General features: G+C 42.9%; 2 protein-coding genes across 3 annotated transcripts in view; both read left to right on the forward strand.

Annotated features, from left to right (window-relative positions):
* The window catches only part of LOC137635326 (zinc finger protein 665-like), a 58,444-nt gene extending 48,073 nt beyond the window's left edge, over nt 1–10,371 (forward strand). The window contains exon 4 of the mRNA XM_068367789.1: nt 961–10,371. Within this exon, the coding sequence (XP_068223890.1) occupies nt 961–2,328 (1,368 nt within the window). The 3' untranslated portion in view covers nt 2,329–10,371. The remainder of the gene's footprint in view (nt 1–960) is intronic.
* The window catches only part of LOC137635329 (zinc finger protein ZFP2-like), a 56,468-nt gene extending 37,655 nt beyond the window's left edge, over nt 1–18,813 (forward strand). Inside the window, exons 1-2 of one of the 2 annotated variants that reach the window (XM_068367797.1) lie at nt 14,788–14,987; nt 15,733–18,813. In XM_068367797.1, the coding sequence (XP_068223898.1) occupies nt 15,957–17,549 (1,593 nt within the window). In that variant the 5' untranslated portion in view covers nt 14,788–14,987; nt 15,733–15,956 and the 3' untranslated portion in view covers nt 17,550–18,813. Of the gene's footprint in view, nt 1–14,787; nt 14,988–15,732 lie in introns of those variants that run through there. The other variant, XM_068367796.1, reaches the window with a different exon arrangement.
* The last annotated feature ends 3,952 nt before the right edge of the window (nt 18,814–22,765 follow it).

Genomic DNA, 22,765 nt, shown 5'->3' on the forward strand with positions numbered 1-22,765 from the left:
CCTTTTAATCTGTCTCTTGAAATGTTTTTAATGTTGTTTTTATGGGTTGTCCGGAAGGCTAAGAAGCCTTTCGCATCCTGGTTGATTTGGCGGGTGGTCAAAGTCATTTCTTGAGAGCGCCCAGATTAGGGGTTTGATGAGGTCCTGTTGTATGGGTTGCAGCCCTTGATACTTAAGCTCCTAGGGGTCTGTCAGCATCCTAAAAGGATCGCGAGGCTCCGTAAGGAAGACGTACTTACAAGGCAGAGTAATCGTCTAAGTCGACTTCCTTACCAGGTACCTATTTATTTTGTTTTTGTTATATTGATAACTTCCAAAATGAAATAAAAACTCTTAGCTTGTACGATGTAAACATATTTAACTGGTCTCTACCCACCTCCTTGGGTGTGAATCAGCTATTATATATTCACCGGCTAAGTTAAATATTTAAAAATGATATTTTAATTATAAAATAAATTTTTGAATATACTTACCCGGTGAATATATAAATTAAAGGACCCTCCCTTCCTCCCCAATAGAGACGCAGTGGGATGAGAAGAAATTGAGTCTTTGTTTACATCGAGTATGGTATCTGGCCGACAGTTGGCGCTGGTGGGCACACCCGCAACCTGTATAGCGATCGCTGGCGAGTTTTTACTGTTTTTTGTCTGTCGAGCAACGGAGTTGCAGCTATTATATATTCACCGGGTAAGTATATTCAAAAATTTATTTTATAATTAAAATATCATATTTTTTAGAAAACTCCATTATTTTTATTGAGTTTTCCTCTTCCCCAACTGATTGTAGTTTCCTTTTCTTCCAGACTTTTCATCTCAAAGGAAGGAATCATCCACCTCTTGCTGCTAAAGCTTGTAAGCTACTGAAGGTATATGCCAGAGATGTAAGACTGGAAAAGATAGGGCCATGTTGGAAGTTTTTGTTGTACAGTATGATGTCTGAGAATAGGAAGTTTAGTCTTAATTTCATCTTTGGAGTCTATTGAAAATAATATTAAGGGGTTTTTCATCTTTTGATAGGGAGAGGATGATGAATTCTGAACCACCTTTCGAATTTTCAATGAAAAGTGAAATTGAAGATCTATTTTCACCTGCAGTCGATCCAGAAAATAATGATATGTTTGGCAGTGTTGCTCTCTTTAATGATGGCGCTCTTTTCTTGGATCCAAAAATGGAAGTCAAAGTAGAGCCAGAAATATTTGATTCTAGCGAAAGCTACTCAAAAAATTCCTACGAGTACGATGCATCATTGAGTGAAAACGGTTCATTAAGTTGTAAAGGGGATGTCGATGATGAGGAAAGTGTAGACACTGACTTAGGGACAGCTGTGAAAGAGGATAAGGGAAAAGAAAAGGGAAGACTTTCATGTGTAATCAGTGGAAGAGAATTCTTACAGAAAGATGTTCTGAATCAAATAAAGGAGAAGCAGATAAAAAAAAGGATCTTAGGTAATGGTAACCCCAATGCTCTAGGTAGAAAGCGATGCACATGCAGTGAATGTGGGAAAGCTTTTCGTGATAGGTATAGTCTTTCATTACATTTAAGAGTTCACACGGGAGAGAAGCCATACAAATGTAATGTCTGTAGCAAAGCATTTACTACGAAAAATCTTTTCACTAGACATTTAGGAATTCATACGGAAGAGAAGCCATACAAATGTAATGTCTGTAGCAAAGCTTTTACTAGAAAAGAATATCTCACTGCACATTTAAGAATTCACACGGGAGAGGAGCCATACAAATGCAATGTCTGTTGCAAAGCTTTTACTAGAGAAGCACATCTTACTGCACATTTAAGAATTCACACGGGAGAGAAATACAAATGTAATGTCTGCAGCAAAACATTTACTACAAAATCATGTCTCACTGTACATGTAAGAATTCACACGGGAGAGAAGTCGTACAAATGCAATGTCTGTAGCAAAACATTTGCTAGAGAAGCATATCTCATTCCACATTTAAGAATTCACACAGGAGAGAAGCCATACAAGTGCGATGTCTGTAGCAAAACATTTACTCAGAAACAATCTCTCACTTGCCATTTAAGAATTCACATGGGAGGAGAGAAGCCATACAAATGTAATGTCTGTAGCAAAGCATTCATTTGGAAACAATCTCTCACTGAACATTTAAGAATTCACACGGGAGAGAAGCCATACAAATGCAATGTCTGTAGCAAAGCATTCACTTGGAAACAAACTCTCACTGAACATTTAAGAATTCACACGGGAGAGAAGCCATACAAATGTAATGTCTGTAGCAAATTCTTTATTTCAAAAAAATATCTCACTAGACATAAGAAATCACATGAGAGATCTATTCCAATGTCATGAATGTGGCAAAATAAATCATTTAAAACAGAGACTCTATAAACATTTAAGAACTCACATGGAAGAAAAACCATTCATGTGCACGGACTGTGGTAAAGCTTTTTGGTCTGAAGGTTTCCTCAAGAATCATCATAGAAGGAGGTGCTATAAAATCTGATATTGTGATCTGGAATAAAGGAGAAAAAACAGAAAAGATTATAGATGTGAGAGTTCTTACCCTTTCGCACGATTACCCATGCCGTTAGCTCTCAGAGTCGACGAGGTGACGTGGTGCCTCCAAACAGATTATGTGAAGCACAGAGCAGCACCCCAGGTCAGGCATTAGCCAGTTAGTTTTTTGAACTTACACCCACCTAACGGTGAGTCTCCACTGTAAATATCGTAAGGGTATGTATGTAGTGCCGTAACAAATGACAGATTTGGAAATAATTTTTATTTTTGTTGTATCCTTGTACAATCCTGGAGCTCTTAACATATACTGATCCCGCCATCACCTTCCCCCAGGAAGTCCTGCCGTAATTGCAAAGTGACGTTCAGTTACAACTGCTGGTGTGAGCAAGGTGGTTGGTCCAACTCTTGCTCTCCCTTCGCTAACTAGCTTATGGTAGTTACACCTTGCTAAATGTTTTACTGCTAGTTCCAACTGTTGCCAAATGCATCTCCTCTGTAAAGAGCTCCAGGTTTGTATTGTCAGGAAAAATATCAATTATTTCCAAATTTCTCATATCAGCATTTGTTCCTATACTAAATACAAACCCTCATTCTTTACTATTGGAGATATTCTAGCGCAAGCTGGAAAATACGGCAGAAAAACCTTACCAAGGTCGTTAACGACCGGCCCGGTAGTTATCCACCTGTTAGGGGTGGGGGACTGCCGTCCGGTGGCTACTGAATACCTTCAATCTAATTCTAGCTGTTGCAGTGGTAACACCGCTGCTCCTGCTTTTGTTTGACTGGCAGACTAGCCTTTCTTTAGTGTGTTTTTTTATGAACTTTTTCTTTTCTTTCTTTATTAGATGTGATGTCCTCTAATACTGTATGAGGAAGTGTCCCAGGATTCCCCCGAAATCTTGTGGCACATTCATGTCACCTCCGGAGGTGGATCCTCATTCCCTATGCCCTTTGTGTAGAGGTCATAGGTGTTCTGAAGGCTCCCCCTGCCAAGTATGTAGAGAATGGTCGCCAACGCAGTGGGATAAGTTTATGAAGAGGAAGAAGAATAAATCCAAGAAAGATTCGTTACCTCCAGGTTCGCCGTCGAAAGGTAAGGAGTCTCGGGCCTCTTCTTCGGCCTCTCGATCTCTTCCTTGCCTCCTTCCTCCAGGGGGAAGTCAAGGAAGAGCAGCACCATTGACTTAACTCCCATTCCCTCGGGTCAGGAGGATTAAGTTGCCCATCCCAGTGGGACAGTTTCTTCCATCATCGGAAATAATTCTATTACTGCTTCTATTCCTAATAACGTACGAGCGGTATGGCCTGCCCTTGGACTTCGTGGTTCTCCTTCAGTGGAAGTGTGGAACCAGTTCCTCGCGGGCACAATTTTACCTCAGGTCCCTTCTGTTTTGGAGCCTTCGGGAGTTCCGGACCTCGCCGACATCCCAATCGGCGGCCGCTGAAGTGTCAGCAGATGTAAGAACTTCAGCTCCCGCAAAACCTACTTCGCTCCGTGCTTGCGCTTCTACGAAACAACGTCGCAAGCGCGATCATCGCGATACCTCCCCCTTCTCCTCCTCCTCATCGTATTCGTCATCCTCGGAGGATAGGAGAGAGAGAGAGAAGAGGAAAAGGGGAGCTCGCTCTTCTTCGCCCAGACGTTCTCGTGGGAGAGAGAGGCGACATAGGATGAGACGTCATCGTTCTAGCTCTTCCTCGTCGTCTGTTTTTTCACGAAATGGCTCGCCGAGAAGTGATAAGTGCTCTCGCCATAAACATAAGAAGAGTACATCCTCGAGCCATCGTTCTGCTTCGCGATCGTCTTCCTCTCGCGTGGAATCATTTAGGCGCTATAAGAAGAAGAGCTCTACCATACATTCGCACTCTTCGTCACAAGAGTTTTCTCGTAAGCGCAATAAGCGCTGCCGTTGGGGCGATGTTAAATCTAAGGAAAGAGAGCACACTGAGCGCGATTCCTTCCGTTCACATTTTATCGGGAGGAGCTCAGAGCGCTCTAGGGAAGGGAGAAAGAACTCTTCTTCTTGCCGTCGCTTTATATCAACTGAGAGAGAGAGAGCACTCCCGTCCTTCAACCTCCCGATCACGCAAAACTCCGGACTTACCTGCGCGGGGTCATTCACCTCGCCCTCGCGGGTCGGACAGAACAGCTCTCGTTCCCGTACTTTCTAACGAGTTACGGAATATGAGCTTCACGAGAACCTCAGAAGACATAGGGGTTCAACCTTTCTTCTCTTCGGCTGAGAACAGAGGAGAAAACCGATCAAAGCAACCTCTTATTGAGACAGTACCGTTAATTCGGTCACCTTCGCCTAAACCATCAACTTCCAGGCAAGGTCAGGCGTGCGTGGCGCCATTGGCTAGCGCCCAGCCCTCCCTGGGAATATCGGCAATGGAGTGTGCTACTTAGCCGTTACCTTCAGACACTCTGGCTTCTATCGCCCCCCTCGCGAGGAATTAGCACGACCGGAAGATTCCTCGGAAGAACAACCATCAAAAGATTTAGAGTCCGCCTATCTGAGGGCTCTAAGAACGATGTGTAATATCTCAGGCCTCGTAGATTTACATCTGTCACCTCGACATACCGACGCTCCAGCTTTAGACAGACTATGTTGTCCTCCACCAAACCCTAAGACCAGAATCGAACTTCTCTGGTCTATTCACACTGCAGGCCATCTGAGGAAGGTCTCGCAGGCCATCTCGGGGGAAACGGGTTCCTTGAAGTCTCAAGGATCCCATAAACTTCTGCATTTTCCTTTTTTGAGGCAGAGGCGTTTTTACAAGGTCAGAGACGCCAACTCTTCTCCTCTGACACTGGATCCCCTCACAGCAAGGCTCACGCCTGGCTGCTCTGCAGAGAGAGACTTCTCTCCCAGTCTCTTTCACCGCCACAGAAGCCTCGGCAATGGAAGCAGCGCCAATGTCCCTTCTGGAGGCATTATCCTGGTTTGACACGTGGTCAGGTACAGTCGGCTACCTAGCTAGTTACGAAGACCTTTCAAACCAAAACTCCATGCAGTCCCTACAAGAAGTCCTGGCAGCTGGGGCCAAAACAATGGACTTCCTAACTGCTACGGTTGCACCAATGTGGGGTAACTGGATTCTCAAAAGGAGGGAATCTGTAGTCTCCAGACTTCATAGGAGCATCGGTAAGACTGAAAAGTCTGATTTGAGAAAGTCAGTTCTTTTGCAACCTCTCCTCTTTTCTAAGCAGGCGGTCTCCTCTGTCCTGGATACTTGGAGGAAAGAGACGCAGGACACCGCAATGAAAGGCTGCTTCCTTTCGCCCAATGAAACAGCAGCCAACTCCACAACCCAAAGCAACAATCGCAACTCCACTGCCAGCCAAGACCCTCAGCTGCCCCTCTTTTACACCCAAACCAATGGGCAGAGGAAAGTCGGCTCTTCTAAAGGCTAAAGGCAGAGGGAGGAACCCTAGACAGAAATAGGATCACGGCTCCCCCCTCAAAGTGCGTAGGGGGGTGCCTGCAGGGGAGTTGGAGGAGGTGGAAGGCTATGGGGGCCATGCAATGGACCATCAAGGTGTTTCGTTGGGGGTACCGCATCCCCTTCATAGACTCTCCTCCTCTAACTCCTCCCCCGATCTCGTCCTCCCAGATCCCTCGGGATCCTGGGAAACAGCAAGCCCTAGCTCGGGAGATCCAAAGCATGCTTCTAAAAGACGCCATTCAAGAGGTCTCCAACGCTTCCCCAGGGTTTTTCAGTCGCCTCTTTCTAGTAGAGAAAGCCTCGGGAGGTTAGAGACCAGTAATCGATCTTTCAACCTTGAACCAGTTTGTAAAGCAAACTCCATTCAAAATGGAGACAGCTGCCTCCGTGACCCAAGCGGTGCATCCGGGAGACTTTATGGCATCTGTGGACTTAAAAGATGCATATTTCCAAGTGCCGATCCATCGCACTTCTCGGAAATTTCTGTGCTTTCTGGTTCAGGGTCGAATCTTCGAATTCAAGGTCCTGTGCTTCAGCCTCTCGACCGCCCCACAGGTTTTTACGAAGATTTTCGAACACGTATCTTCGTGAGCTCACAAGCACGGAATTTGTTTGCTAAGATACCTGGAGGATTAGCTACTCCTAGCCTCATCCAGGGAACTAGCTCTGGATCATCTGAGAAGACTTCTGAGCCTTTGCAAGGACCTGGGGATCCTTGTAAATGCAGAGAAGTCTTGCTTGACTCCGACCCAAGTTTTAAACTATCTGGGTATGTCCATCAACACCCAGGTAGGGAGAGTGTTTCCGTCAGAAGACAGGCTGCGGAGACTGGACCAGTCCATTGCCCATCTCCTGTCTCCACTTCCGCCTTCAGCCAAGTCGTGGCAGTGTCTTCTGGGTCATCATTCCTCCCTTGATTACCAGTTCCAAGCGGAAGGTCGAGAATGAGAAGTCTCCAATGGTATCTGAAGACTCATTGGTCTCAAAACACAGATTCCCCATTCTTGGCAGTGGAGGTTCCAAATCTGGTGTTACAAGATCTTCATTGGTGGTCGACCAGAGAGAATACCCAAAAGGGCATTTCCCTCCAAATCCCCAGTCCGAAGTTAATACTCTTTTCGGACGCGTCGCTACGGAGATGGGGTTCACACCTAGGCCCGAAATTAGAATCAGGAGTTTGGTCTCCAGTTGAGAAGTCTCTCCACATAAATCATTTGGAATTACTAGCAGCCTGGAAAGGGCTAAAATTCTTCGTGGAAGATCTACAAGGACAAGAGGTGGTTCTGATGAGCGACAACTCCACAGCCATCTCATACATCAACAAGCAAGGGGGTACTCTGGCAAGAGACCTCTGTCTGCTAGCAGTCCAGATTTGCCAGTGGGCAGAAAGTCACAGCATTGCTCTCACAGCCAGGTTTATTCCGGGCCGGAGAAACATTGTGGCAGATCAACCGAGCAGGCATCACCAAGTGCTGAGTGGCGAATGGTCTTTGGATCCTCGAGTAACGAAGGCAGTAATAGCTTTGTGGGGTTCCCCACAATAGACCTGTTCGCCACCTCTCTAAATGCGAAACTTCCCTGCTGCAGATCCCCAGTTCCAGACCATCAGGCAGCGATCAAGGATGCCCTGCAACACTCCTGGGACAACCTGGATGCATATGCCTTTCCACCCTTTTGCCTGCTCAGAAGGGTGATCAACAAACTCAGGATCTCCCGGAACTGCAAACTAACGCTAATAGCTCCGGCGTGGCCAAGCAGAGAGTGGTATGCAGACCTCCTTTCCCTGCTGGTTCAAGTGCCGAGGTTTCTACCTCTAGAACCCCATCTGTTGATGCAGCCACACAGTGGTATCCCCCACAGGAGAATCCACTTCCTGAAGCTTCATGCCTGGAGGCTGTCCAGTCTCTCCTCAGAAGCAGAGGCTTTTCAGGGAAGGTGGCTGAACACATGTCCAGGCACCTGCGCCAATCTTCCACAAACCTCTACCAAGCAAAATGGAGAGTGTTTGCAGCTTGGTGTAGAGGGCGAGACGTGTCTCCACTCAATCCCTCTCTTCCATTAGTGGCAGACTTCTTGGTGTACCTCAGAGAGGAGAAACTCCTATCTGTCTCGGCAATTAAGGGCTATCGATCAGCCTTAAGCCTCATCTATAGACTGAGAGGAGTTGACCTTTCCACCTCAGAAGATATCACCTTGTTGATTCGAGGTTTTGAGAGATCTTGCCCCCCAGTGGAGATTGGACCACCACCTTGGGACGTGTCCCTGGTCTTACGTTCCTTGAAGGGACCTCCCTATGAGCCCTTAAATAGGGCCTCTGACTACTTCCTAACCCTTAAGACCGTCTTCCTTGTAGCTCTGGCCTCGGCAAAAAGGGTTGGTGAACTTCATGGTCTATCCTACGAAGTCACCCATTCTAGAGGATGAGGGCAAGTCTCGCTCAACTTCGTGCCAGGCTTTGTGGCCAAAACTCAGAATCCTTCATCCTTTAGAGAATTCCAATTTTCCAGCCTGGGTAACACAGGATACTGACCAATTGCTACTGTGCCCAGTCAGGGCGCTAAGGAAATACCTGAAGGGCACCAGACCTTTCAGACCACGCCTCCGTCATCTCTTCCTCAGTACCAATAAGGTAAAGAAGAGAATCTCTCGCAATACCATTTCTTTCTGGCTAAAGAAAGTTATTGCGAGAGCCATTCGTGGAGACCCAGAGGCAGCTCAACCCAAAGCCCATCAAGTTAGGGGAGTGGCTGCCTCTTTGGCATTTAAGAAGAATTTTTCAGTCTCCCAAGCCAATCTACATTCAGCTCTCACTACTTAACCGATGTGACACATAGATCTCTAAACACTTTTTCTATAGGGCCTATTGTGGCAGGGCAACAGGTGCTGTAACTATCTTTGCGCCCTTTCAGGGGACAGTAGCCATTGGTCGAGGATTCTGCGTTGCACTAGGTTTTAGAAGAACATCCATCTATCTTCTGCTCCTTTCTTCTTCCTCCCATCTGGGTATCCTAGTCTGTAATCAGTTTCAGCTGGACTCACCAATGGAAATAAGGTATGAAACTCATCTGACTCCTCTCACAGGGTATAAGTTAAACCCGTAGTCATGAGGATTCCCCTTTTCAAGGTCAGGGGTTTCCTATGTATGATAGGGTCCAAGTCATTGTTCCCGACCCTCTTCATACTGAAACATTTGTTTCCAAGTAATTACAAACCTTCAGTCGTGCTAAGATTTTGGGGATCAACAGAGAAAAGTTAATGGGAGATTTGTTCATCAATAGTCTAGTTTGAGGACTATCTTCCCTAGGAATAGGGAACCCTTTGTCCACCCTGGCCTCAAGACTAAGTCTCCTATAGTAAAGAATGAGGGTTTGTATTTAGTGTAGGAATAAATGACAAACTTATAACAAAGTTTGTATTTTTCCCAACATACAAACCCGAATTCTTTACTCAAATCATCCCTCCGTCACCGCCCCCTAATATAGTCCTAGCTAGAATCCGATTGAAGGTATTTAGTAGCCACCGGCTGGCAGTCCCCCACCCCTAACAGGTGGATAACTACTGGCCCGGTTGTTAACGACCTTGTTAAGGTTTTTCTGTGGTATTTTCCAGCTCGCGCTAGAATATCTCCTATAGTAAAGAATTCGGGTTTGTATGATAGGAAAAATACAAACTTTGTTATAAGTTTGTCATATTTATTACTATTAGAAGCCAAGATGCAAAAGCAAATTGCTACCAGCCCAAGGGACCAAATAGTTGACAGCCTGGTGCAGTAAAGAAATGGGAATGTAAAGAATAAACTATAGAAGAGAAATGAAAAATGAGATTATTTTAAGATAGACAACAATGTTGAATAAATAAGTATTATAAAAACTAGGAAAGGAAACATCGTCAACAGAAAAGTACTAAGTTTGAACTTGTAAATATCTGCTGATTCAGTTGCAGGGGCAGTAGTTGATTGGCTTGGTCACAGCCTAAATAAAGCTAAGAGAATGATATACAGCATTAAGCCTTTTGAAAGAATGCTGGTGACATTTTCTCTTTGTAAAAGTAAGACTGGATGATTCTACCTGCTTCTTGAACTTAAGTGAAGTTATAAATGTTAGCGGGAAGGAAGAATTAAAAGCCAGTCTACTTGTATTGGAATATGAAGTCATGTAATTATTTAGAAGTACTATTGTACGGAGATAGCTTTTTTTTTGGTTTGTTGAATATAAGTATAGTAATAAGGTAGAAAAGAATCATTATTTTTAAGATTTTTGTGATTTTGTTGATGTATTCTATTTCATGGTCTTAGTGATTAGTTTAGGTTTTATAATTTTCCATTGGATTGTCCTTGAGAGGAGAATCTTCATTAAAATATCTAAATATTTGGTTTCTCTTTCAATTACACAATTGCTCTTCTCAGACATTTCAATTTGCATTGGTCTCTCTGGAGAGAGAGTTTCTCATAAAATGATTTTACAGCATTCTTAGTACAGTACTGTATTCAGGTTTCACAAGAATGAAGTTAAGATTTAAAGATATTTTGTTGAGTAATATTCCAAGTCCCAGGGCTGGGTTTTGTGGGTAAAATGCATAACCCAATTTATTTAAGAATAAATTCTACAGGTTTCAGTATTAATGTGAGTTTACAAAATTGAATATCTGATGTTATTCAATTGATTGTATTTGTGGTACAGAGCAGTAATCATGTCCAGAGGCTGTCATGGTTTGTTTTTGGAAATTTGATTTGTTTTGGCTCATAGCTCACCCTGATGTTAACTGTACTAAGTGCAATCATTTGGGTTTAATTTCGGGTCAAGTTTGTTTTCGTTGTTTGCATATGAAAAACAGAAGACTGAAGGATAAAAAGCAATATATTTTATGTAACTTTTAAGAAATATTTCTTTGTTCCATCACTTTATAAAAACCTTCGCTATTTATAGGGATATTACTTTCGGCGAGGCTGGAAAATGAGCCATAAGACTCTTAGCAAGGGTTAACTACCCATTCCGCTAGTTAGGTGGGATAGGGTGGTGTTGCTTGCTACCGCTCCCTCTCACACATCGGTGATTTAGGTCACTTTGGTTTAGACTCGTTGTCGTTCTTTATCCTCACCAAGTTATATTTTGGACTGCCATTAATGGTGTTTGCTTGTTCTTTCTCTTTAATAGTATGTGTTTATGTTCACTTTTGCCACCATGTGTACCTGCCCTGGACTTGAAGGCTGGCCCTGCGGTACCTTCATGTCGGCCGTGGACACCGACCACCATACCCTTTGTCCCACCTGCAGAGGTCAACAGTGTGATTGTGGTAATAAGTGTAATGTGTGTTGGCAGTGGTCTACCTACCAGTGTGAAAGGTTTGGGGGACGGCGGAAGAAGTCAAAGCGGGATAATTCTCCTTTCAAGATTCCTTTGAAGGGAAAAAACACAAGACCTCTTCTTCTGCCTCCTGACTCTTACTCATTCGGCCTCTTCCGAGAGACTGTGGAGCAGTAGCGTAGCCCCTTCAATTTGTGGCCAACCCTTGTCCTTGAGAGATGGTGTTGTTTCCCCTAGCGAAGCGGCCCCACTTCTCCCCCCCGGGTGAGGCCTTGTCTATGTCTTCTGTTATAGGTGTGGTCATGCTTGGGGCTCCCAGGTCTGCTTTTCAAGGACTCCTTGCTGCAACTTATCCTCTGCGTTGCGAGAGTGCAGCTGTCATTGACTTCAGAGGAGGATCCTCTATTTCCTGTCGACATTTTGGTGTTAGAGGCATCTTCTGTGGCCGCTGCCAATGCATCTGCCCCTCCAGACTCTCCGGCTGTTGCTAACGACTACGTTTTCCCTGTTCTGTCCATCCTTCGAGGGGGAAACTAAGTCCATCGTCTGTCTCCTGTGAGTGGTTCTTCCCCTTGGAGGAGTTCTCTCATAGAGACTCCTCTTCGGAGGACTGCTGCTCTAGGTGTGCTTAATGATCCCACGTCTCAGAGCTCGCCCTCCGCTTCACCTGAGAGGATGTCCTTGACCATCGGTGAAAAGGCGCCTCTTCAGCTCTTCAGTCTTGTCTTTGCAGCCTTCCCCCGCAGAGGAGCCTCCACTATAGTCGTCCTGTGGCCCTTAACCTTCGCCCATTCCTGGTCATTATCCTGATGTTGCTGCCGTTAGTCCTTGGCCATCGACTCTTCTGTGGATCGTTTGCAATCCCTATTAGTGGATGTTCGCCCTTCCAAAGGGCACATCCTAGGTCCAGTTCGACCTTTCTGCCAACCTTCCGTCATCCTTCCTGTCTCCTGTACATCATCCGGATGCTCTTCCGAAGCGTTCAGCTGCGCGCCAACACTCTCCAGCTCCCCAGCACCCTGCAGTGCACCTATGCTCTCCAACAGCATGTCTTGGCGGTAAAAGGCTATCGCTCAGCCTCAAGCCTCGCATTAAGACTGAATGGAATGGACATTTCTTCATGGCTAGAACTTTCCTCACTCATACAAAGTTAGTAACTTACCTGTCCTCAGTCTGAAGTGAGACCTCCCCATGGAACGTGGTTCGAGTTCTCAGGTCTCTGAAGAGACCTCTCTATAAACCATTATCGCCACGTAACTTGGAAGACGGTGTTCCTGCTAGCTTTGGCTTCAGCCAAGTGAGTTAGTGAACTTCATGGTCTCTCATACGACATCGCCCATTCAAGGAGATGGGGAAGAGGTAACGTTCAGCTTTGTCCCTGAGTTTGTTGCTTGGACTCAGAACCCAGGAGTAGCTGATCCTCGATTCGACTCCTTCCGGATTTCGAGTCTTCGTTCTGTAACAGATGACCCTGATCTCTTACTCTGCCCAGTGAGGAGTTTGAGGTTGTACCTTAAGAGAACAGCCGCAGCCTGTCCCTGTGTGCCTGCACTCTTTGCCAGCTCAGGAAGGACCAAGAGGAGGGTCACCAAGAACACCATCTCAGCATGGATTTGCAAGGTCATAGACCATGTGCTGAATCCAGACCCTCCTCCTTCACGTCACCCCAGAGCTCATGGTGTCAGAGGCGTAGCTACGTCCCTGGCATTCAAGAGGAACTTCTCAGAAACAGGTTCTTCAGGCTGGGGTGTGGAAACATCAGAACACTTTCACAGCCCACTGCCTGCAAGATATGACCCACAGGAGGCTCGATACGTTTTCTATCGCCCCAGAGGTGGCTGCACAACAGCTGGTATAATACCTCAAGCTCCTTATTGGACTAGTAGCAGAAAGTTGAGGGCACTGTTTACTCGGTTTTAATTCTGCGTGAATAAAAAGATTTGACTGGATCTTATTCTTTTCTTCATCGTCCCCTCTCTTGGTGAAAGCAGCATCCTGGGTTCTCTGCATACGCTGAACTCAAATCACTTCAGGTAAACCATGCTCCCTTTTGTACCTAGTATTAAGCTAATACTGTTGCGTCCTCATACACTGGCGAGGTTGTATTAGGAAAGTCTTGGTTACAACAGTTTTTACTTCAAAAGACTCAAAAAAACTTTTATCTGGACGTTCACACTTCTAAATGTCTCAACATCAGCTTGCGTAGGCCGCGTTGTGAGCAGGGCAACACCTGCCCTGGGTGTTGGGAGTGGCCTGCCTCCCAGTGGGAGAGCTTTAGATGTAGGTGCAAGAAGTCTCAAGAGAGATTCTTTGCTTTCGGGGTCCTCATCGAAGTCAAAGAAACCTCTGACTTCTTAATTGACCCCCTGATCTCTTCCCAAATCTCTTACTCGATCAGTCTCCCGAGGAATGTTTAAGCAGAAGCATAGACCATTTAACAACAGGTCAACTTTGGGGTTCGAGGGACAGAACTGTGGTCATATTTTACAGGTGTGGCCATCACTGGGTATGGCTGGTCCCCTGTTGAACAAGGTGTTGTTGGAGCCTCTCCATTGAGCTTTTGAGAGTAAGTGACACTGTCTTCGTCTGAGGTGGATCTGTTGCAGATGAGTGTTGTCCTTGGCTACCCTGGAGTTTCTTCCACCTTGTCCACAGAGGGGTGTTCCCCTTTGTCTTTGCCTGCTGTGGAACTATAAAATGAGACATAATTCTTTTGTGTTTTACAGTTAAGCAACCTTTTTCTTGCCAGTTATCACTAGCTGGAACATAGAGAATGATTGCATAGCATTGATTACCATAGTGTTTATTGATTTTGTATATTTCACAGACTGTAAGTGGACCCATCAGGGAAAATAAGCTTGAGGCTGGATACCATATATCATGTATTATTGCTATCTCATAATTATTTTTATCACTGTCAGTTGTTTTCCATCATAATATAATTGCCTCATATATATTGACAGATTTTCCATGGGTAGTGTTTCACATACACATCCCCAGAAACAAGTGACAATAAAGTGGCATAGAAAGAGTTCAGCAGCAGTCAAAGTTAAGGGTTGTCAATGTCCAAACCCTGGTGACTCCTTTTGGAGAAAATGAACCACAATGTTGCCTGGTTCTGCTTTAAGCTTGAAGCTTTCTTAAGTCGCAACCTTGGAACTTTGTTTGAATACTTAGACCTTGACTGAAAAGGCTCTTTCTTGGTGTTAATTGCTAAGAAATTTGCTTCATAAACCTTTTATATTTTAATTTTTGGGTGTGGGGGTGTCTTAAAAAAAAAAAGAAAGGTACTTGTGTTTTTGTATTGCTATAGGAGTGCCCAATGAATGGGCGGCTTTTTTTAAAAATAATTTTTATGCCTAGTTTTTATTCAATTCTTATTCCACGTCATAAGAATGAACTTTTGTTGCTAAGTCGGCTTTCCTTCATTCAAGTATCCAGAGAAGGACAAATGCTCCCTTACAAGCTTAAGAAGTCTTCAGGAGTACACCTTCCCCCTCTCTCTGATTTGGGTGGCTCTTATCAAGGCGAGGGAAACCAGTCGTCTTTCCTTGGCCCTCATCGCTCCCTTCTGACCACAGAAGGACTGGTTCCCAGACCTCTTTGTGGTCTTAGTGGAGCCTCCTATTTGATTGCTAGATAGATCAGATCTACACGAACAGCCCCACTTTAACCGTTTCCATCAGGGGCTCCACATGCTTCATCTTCATGCTTGGAGCCTGTCCGGAGGTTCTCAAGGTAAGAAGGCTTTTCGTTTAGTTAGCCTCAGACATTTGACGCTCTACACATTGAGTTTATCAAGTTAAATGGGCAGTTTTTTTTTACCCTGGTGCCAGATGAAAGTTCATTCTTCTTCCAGACACTCTCAGCCTAAAATTGCAGAATTCCTGGTCCATCTTCACAGGGATGGAGGGTATCTGTTGTTCTTGAGAAGGTACTGGACAACACAAAGGCAATCAGAAAGAAACAACTTACCAAGTGAGTAATGTTACTTTGCCATAACACTAGAACCAAAGCAAAAGGCAGATGGAATGATATGGAAGAGTTTATGGTAAATTTTTGTGTCTGTGCAAGATTACTATAAAGCCTTTTGCTGTTCATAATTCTGGAGGAAGGCTCAGAGGTGCATAGCAGTATTAGCAAGACAATTTTAATGATGACTGGAGAGGAAGTACAGTAAAGGAAATAAGACAATGGATGAAACTGTCTTTTTGAAGAGCAAGGGGAAAACTATTTAAAGAATAAAACCAATTATGTCACAGGAAATACTGTGGATTATAGAATCTACAGAGGATATGAGATTTTTAGATGCCTGAAATGTGTAACAAGAACAGATAGAACACAAATTAATGTCTGTGGTTTGTATGTTTAGGAAAAATGCAAATTACGTAACTTTATGAATTTATTTTATTTTTTAGAAAACTCCATTAATTTTATTGAGTTTTCCTCTTCTCCAACTGATTGTAGTTTCCTTTTCTTCCAGACTTTTCATCCCAAAGGAAGGAATCAACCACCTCTTGCTGCCAAAGCTTGTAATCTACTGAAGGTATATGCTAGAGACATAAGACTGGAAAAGAAAGGGTCATGTTGGAAGTTTTTGTTGTACAGTATGATGTCTGAGAATAGGAAGTTTAGTCTTAATTTCATCTTTGGAGTCTATTGAAAATAATATTAAGGGGTTTGTCATCTTGTGATAGGGAGAGGAGGATGAATTCTAAACCACCTTTTGAATTTCCAATGAAAAGTAAAATTGAAGATCCACTTTCACTTGCAGTCAATCCAGAAAATAATGATACGTCTAGCAGTGATGCTCTCTTTAATGATGGCGCTCTTTTCTCGGATCCAGATATGGAAGTCAAAGTAGAGCCAGAAATATTTGATTCCAGCGAAAGCTACTTGAAAAATTCCTACGAGTACGATACATCAGTGAGTGAAAACGGTTCAGTAAGCTGTAAAGGGGACGTCGACGACGAGGAAAATGTACAGACTTGCTTAAGGACAGTTGTGAAAGCGGATAAAAGAAAAGAAAAAGGAAGACTTTCATGTGTGATCAGTGGAAGAGAATTATCACAGAAAGATGTTTTGAATCAAGAAGGGAATCAAATAAATGAGAAGCAGATAAGAAAAAGAATCTTTGGTAATGTTAACTCCAGAGCTGTAACTAGAAAGCGAAACACATGCACTGTATGTGGGAAAGCTTTTTCTGATAGACGTAAGTTTACATTACATTTAAGAGTTCACATGGGAGAGAAGCAATACAAGTGCGATGTCTGTAGCAAAGCATTTGCTTCGAAACACCACCTCGCTGGACATTTAGTAGTTCACACGGGAGAGAAGCCATACAAATGTAATGTCTGTAACAAGACATTTACTATGAAACACAGTCTCACTGTACATTCGAGAGTTCACACGGGAGAGAAGCCATACAAGTGCGATGTCTGTAAAAAGACATTTACTATGAAACACAGTCTCAATGTACATTCAAGAGTTCACACAGGAGACAAGCCATACAAGTGCGATGTCTGTAGCAAAGCATTTACTACTAAACACCATCTTACTGCACATTTAAGAGTTCATACGGGAGAGAGGCCATACAAGTGTGATGTCTGTAGCAAAGCATTTACTTCAAAATACAGTCTCGCTGTACATTTAAGACTTCACACAGGAGAGAAGCCATACGAGTGCGATGTCTGTAGCAAAACATTTACTACGAAATACTGTCTCACTGTACATTCAAGAGTTCACACGGGAGACCATCTCACTTCCTATTTAAGAGGTCATACGGGAGAGAAGCCATACAAGTGCGAGATCTGTAGCAAAACATTTACTACGAAACACTGTCTCACTGTACATTCAAGAGTTCACACAGGAGAAAAGCCATATAAGTGCAATATATGTAATAAAAAATTTACTACAAAACAAAATCTCACTCCACATTTAAGAATTCACACGGGAGAGAAGCCATACAAGTGCGATGTGTGTAGCAAAGCATTTACTACGAAACACCATCTCACTGGACATTTAATAGTTCACACGGGAGAGAAGCCATACAAGTGTGATGTCTGTAGCAAAGCCTTTACTTCGAAACAATATCTCGGTGCACATTTAAGAAATCACATGGGAGATCTATTCCAATGTCATAAATGTGGCAAAACATATGATATAAAAGAAAAACTCAATAACCATTTAAGAAGAACTCACATGGAAGGGAAACCCTTCAAGTGCAAGGAGTGTGGCAAAGCATTTTGCTCTGAAGGTTTCCTCGAGAATCATTATAAAAGGAGCTGCTATAAAATCTGATATTTTGATTTGGAATAAAGAAGAAAAAACAGCAGAGATTACAGATAAAAGTTCTCACCCCTTCGCACGATTGCCCAGGGCGTTAGCTCTCAGAGTCAACGATGTGACATGATGCCTGCAAACAGCTCATGCGAAGCACAGAGTAACACCTCAGGTCAGGCACTAGCCAGTTAGTTTTTTGGACTTGCACCCACCTAACGGTGAGTCTCCACTGTAAAGATCGTTGGAGTTTGTATATAGTGCCGTAACAAATGACAAATTTGGAAATGATTTGCATTTTCCCTATGTATACAATTCTGGAGCTCTTAACACATATTGATCCCGCCATCACCTTCCCTCAGGAAGTCCTGCCGCAATTGCAAAGGGACGATCAGTTATAACTGCTGGTGTAAGCAGGGTGGTTGGTCCAACTCTTGCTCTCCCTTCGCTAACTACCGTAGGGTAGTTATACCTTGCTAAATGGTCTACTGCTAGTTCCAGCCATTCCCAAATTGTATATCCACTGCAAAGAGCTCCAGGTTTGTATAGTAAAGAAAACTACAAATCATTTCCAAATTTTTCATATTAGCATAATTTTTACTATTAGAAGCCAAGGGGCAAAAGCAAATTGCTACCAGCCCAAGGGACCAAATAGTAGACAGCCTGGTGCAGTGAAGAAATAGGAATGTAAAGAATAAACTATATAAGAGAAATTAAAAATGAGATTATTTTAAGATAGATAACAATGTTGAATGTATAAGCATTATAAAAACCAGGAAATGAAACATCGTTAAAAAAAAAAAACATTTGTACTAAGTTTGAACTTGTAAATATCTGCTGATTCAGTTGCAGGGCCAGTAGTTGATTGGCCTGGTCACAGCGTAAATAAAGCTTACAGAATGATATACAGCATTAAGCCTTTTGAAAGAATGTTGGTGACATTCTCTTTTTTTTTTTTTTTTAAGTAATACTGGATGATTCTACCTGCTTCTTGTACTGTAGTGAAGTTATGAATGTTAGCGGGAAGGAAGATTTAAAGGCCAGTTTGCTCATATTGGAATATGAAGCCACACAGTTAATTACAAAGTACTATAGTATGGAGATAGCTTTATTCTGGAGGTTTGAATATAAGTATAGTAATAAGGTAGAAAAGTATCATTATTTTTTAAGATTTTTTGATTTTGTTAATGCAATCTATTTTCTGTTCTTAGTGATTAGTTTAGATTATATAAGTTTCATTGAAGTGTCCTTTAGAAGAGAATCTTCATTAAAATATCTAAATATTTGGTTTCTATTTCATTTCCACAATTGCTCTTCTCAAACATTTCAGTCTGTAATGGTCTCTCTGGAGAGAGAGAGTTTCTCATCAAATTATTTTATAGCATTCTTAGTACAGTACTGTATTCAGGTTTCACAAGAATGAAGTTAAGATTTAAAGATATTTTGCTGAGTAATATTCCAAGTCCCAGGGCTGGGTCTTGTGGGTAAAATCCATAACCCAATTTATTTTAGAATAAATTCTACAGGTTTCAGTATTAATGTGAGTTAACGAAATTAGATATCTGATGTTATTAATTAAGTTTACAGTATATCGATTGTATTTGTGGTACAGAGCAGTAATCATGTCCAGAGGCTGTCATGGTTTGTTTTTGGAAATTCAATTTGTTTGGACTCATAGCTCACCCTAATGTTAACTGTACTAAGTGAGATCAATTGGGTTTAATTTCGGGTCGTTTGTTGTCAGTGTTTGCATAAGTAGAGTAGAAGACGATGAATTAAATCTAATTCTGCCATTTGAATGAGACAGATAGATATCTTATTGCTGAATGTAATGAGGTGTAGTGTCATCAATGACAGATTCTCATCTCTTAGATTAAATTTCTTTACACTTTCTAGATTTCCTGGTGTTGATTTTCTTTGAGTTTCTTCTATTTACATAGGGAGCGGGGTATGTGGAAGATTTTCTGAAGCATGTCTTATTCACCTTCTGTTTTTCATTCAGTTACGGTTATAATTTGAAGATTTAATACTTTTAAAATTGAATGTTTCTGTAATGCAAAAGATGGTTTTCAATGAATACACGTAAGTTTTAATGTTTCCACATTAATTATCATATCATATGTTGCACCGATGTTGAGATGTTGAACCCACAGGAGGATGTTGTCATTTGCCTCTCCGAGGTGTTGATCTGAGCATTGCCCCAGTGGGTGCCCTCTTAGGATGTGTTCCACTGTTTGTAATGTTGCCCCACATGGGCATTCAGGGTTGGTGGCTGATTCCCATTTGTGGCGGTTATCTCCAGTTTGTTCCAACACAGAGACTTACCTCGAACTACTTTCTTAGGAGTTACCTGGAATCTCCTCTCAACCGACCAGAGTTTTGTGTAGTCTACCCTACTTCCGTTTTCTGTGGGGACTAACTCAGGCGTAAGGAGAACGTGCCCTGAGGGTAGTCCTGAGCTAGGTCGGCGTTAGCTTGGGTCTCACTCGTCTTTTGCCCACTTTTACCCCTGCTCTGTTTAGGGTTGCCCTGTCCTTCCTGGGGAGGGTTGTTCCACTGGGCAGGTCTTCGTTTTGGGCTGGGCAGTGCCTCATTGGATGGCCATTGGTCATGTTTCCACCATTTCTCTACCCTGTAAGCAGCTGTCCAGATTGGTTCCAGTCTATTCACTGGTCAAAACTTGCGGGATTCCAGGTCTTTGGCTTGCTCCCTTATGATTGTGGAGTGGATGCCTTGGGTCATCAATTTGTTTATTCTTTTCATTTTTTTGCTAGTGTTTCTCATCTGATGTGGGGTTGTGGAATACTGGCCTTCCTTTATATAAAGATGGTACAGGTGTTAATTTTAGGGTACAAGTAATAATCAGACAGGACTTAAGAGTATTTAGCTTAGGGTCTACCTTATGCACATGGCATGATCTTGCCCACAATGGTGCACAGTAAGCTACTCACTCCACAGTAGAGTAATAAAGTGCTGTGGCTGTTTGTCGCAGGATCAGCTCCCCAGCTGGGTTTGGCAATTTTGCAGAGGTGGTTGTTCCTAGTTGCTACTTCATGTTTGCTTTTATTTATGTTCTCTTTAAAGGAAAGCATTCTGTCAGTGGTGACACCTAAGTAGATTGGGCAGGGGTGATTTTCCAGTTTCTTTGTCACCGCATTTGATCTATAGCTTAATGTTTGCCTGGTGATTGTTAAGGTGGAAGGCACACACTTGTGTTTTGCTCGGATTAGCATCGAGGTGCCACTTTTTGTTGTAGGGGGAGAGAGTAGTTAGGTGTTTGACAGTCTTTCTTCGAAGGCAGTGGAAGAGGCGGATTGTGGGGATATTTGACAGGTACTGTGGCTGGTCATTTGTATAGATGCTAAATAGCATGGGTGCCAGCACTGACCCTTGTGGAAGGCCATTGTTCTGTTGCTTGAGGGTACACTCAGGCACACTAATCTATCTAATTTCTTTTCCTCTTGTTTTGTTAAAGTTTTATAGTTTATATAGGAATTATTTATTTCAATGTTATTACTGTTCTTAAAATATTTTTTCCTTGTTTCCTTTCCTCACGGCTATTTTCTCTGTTGGGGCCCCTGGGTTTATAGCATCCTGCTTTTCCAACTAGGGTTGTAGCTTAGCAAGTTACAGTATAATAATAATCATAATAATCCTCCATCTGCTTTTCTTACCATCCATTTCTACAAAAAATCACCAGTTGGTAAGCAATGATTCAATAATGTGATATACAGTTCGCTAGTAGTTCGTATAGTTCGGGCCACTTTTACAAGAATGCTCTGTGGTTCAGTGTCATATGCTGCCGTAAAGTCGACAAAGACTACCGGTGATTTGGTTCTTGTCAAACCTGTCCTCGACGTATTGCGTCTGGTTTAATACCTGACTGCAGCAGGATTGACCAGGTCTAAAGCCAGCTTAGTCTGTCGACAGTTGTTCTTCGACACTTGGTTGGATACGGGCTAAGATACAGGATACACAGCAAGAATATGGGTGGATAGCTTTTGGGGGATGATGGGTCTTTCCCTGGTTTCAGCAAGGCTATTTCTCTACCCCTTAATCCCAATAACCTGCCCAAGTTTTTACCACATTCACTACCCTGATACTACCTATTCTGTTCTGCCATTGGTAACACTGATGGTTGGAATGAGAATCATACAACTCTTGTCAAATGCTCCAGTCCATCAAGTGTGTTTACACAACCATCCAATCAACATGGCCTAAGCCATGCCAGAATTCAAAAGAGGGGCGTTCAGTCATACCTTTACCTTGGGTACCATCAACAGGTACCTGACGGGGGAGCTGAAAGAGAAACACTTAACACTGGTATTGGTATAAAAGGTATTCCCTAAACAAAAGTGCTTGAAGGATCTATGAGCCAAAAAAGGGTAACTGAAATTCACAAGATCATCCCCCAAAAGTTATCCACCAATACCCTTACTGTGTATCCTGTACAAATTAAATGAACGATTGATCTTAGCCCGTATCCAACCACGTGTCGAAGAACAACTGTCGACAGACTAAGCTGACAAGAGCCAAATCACTGGTAGTCTTTGTCGACTTTACGGCAGCATATGACACGGAACCACAGAGCATTCTTGTAAAAGTGGCCCGAACGATACGAACTACTAACATAGTTCACAGGGAACGAGAAGGAGAGGGAGACCAAAGCGAAGGTGGATGACCTTCAATCAAAGGGATTAACCGGTGATGAAGTGTGGGACAGAGGTAGATGGAGAAAGCTGGCCAAAAACATCGACCCCATATAAAAGTGGGAAAAGATGCAGACAAAGAAGTAGATTATTTCCCAAGTTGGAGTCCTTGAGAATAAATTATAGCTTCTTACTTTTCCAACTGGCTTTGTAGTTTAGCAATTAATTATACTGTAATAATAATAATACAGTATTATAGTCTTCAATCCTCAGGGCGACCGAGGGGTGATGATTTGGGTCTTACCGAGGTTCATGTATGGACGATGAGGTAAGAAAGATTCGTGAATTAGGTTTATTCCTCAATTATCCAAAGGTCCAGTCATCTGCTTCCCTTTCAGTTATTTTGTAAGGGATCTTCTGAGAAGTTTCCTTTCAATCGCGTATCCAATAAGTTTGGACGTTTTGGTTGAATGTTTTAGATGTAAAACATAGGAGATCAGAAGAGCTTTATATTAAAAGGAAATACGGCGAGTGTTCTTCTCGGTTAAAAAATAGTGTTGTTGGTAGACAAATTCAATTTTGTATCTG

This window comes from Palaemon carinicauda, unplaced genomic scaffold (assembly GCF_036898095.1).
Source record: "Palaemon carinicauda isolate YSFRI2023 unplaced genomic scaffold, ASM3689809v2 scaffold114, whole genome shotgun sequence".
NCBI classification, from domain to species: Eukaryota; Metazoa; Arthropoda; class Malacostraca; order Decapoda; family Palaemonidae; genus Palaemon; species Palaemon carinicauda.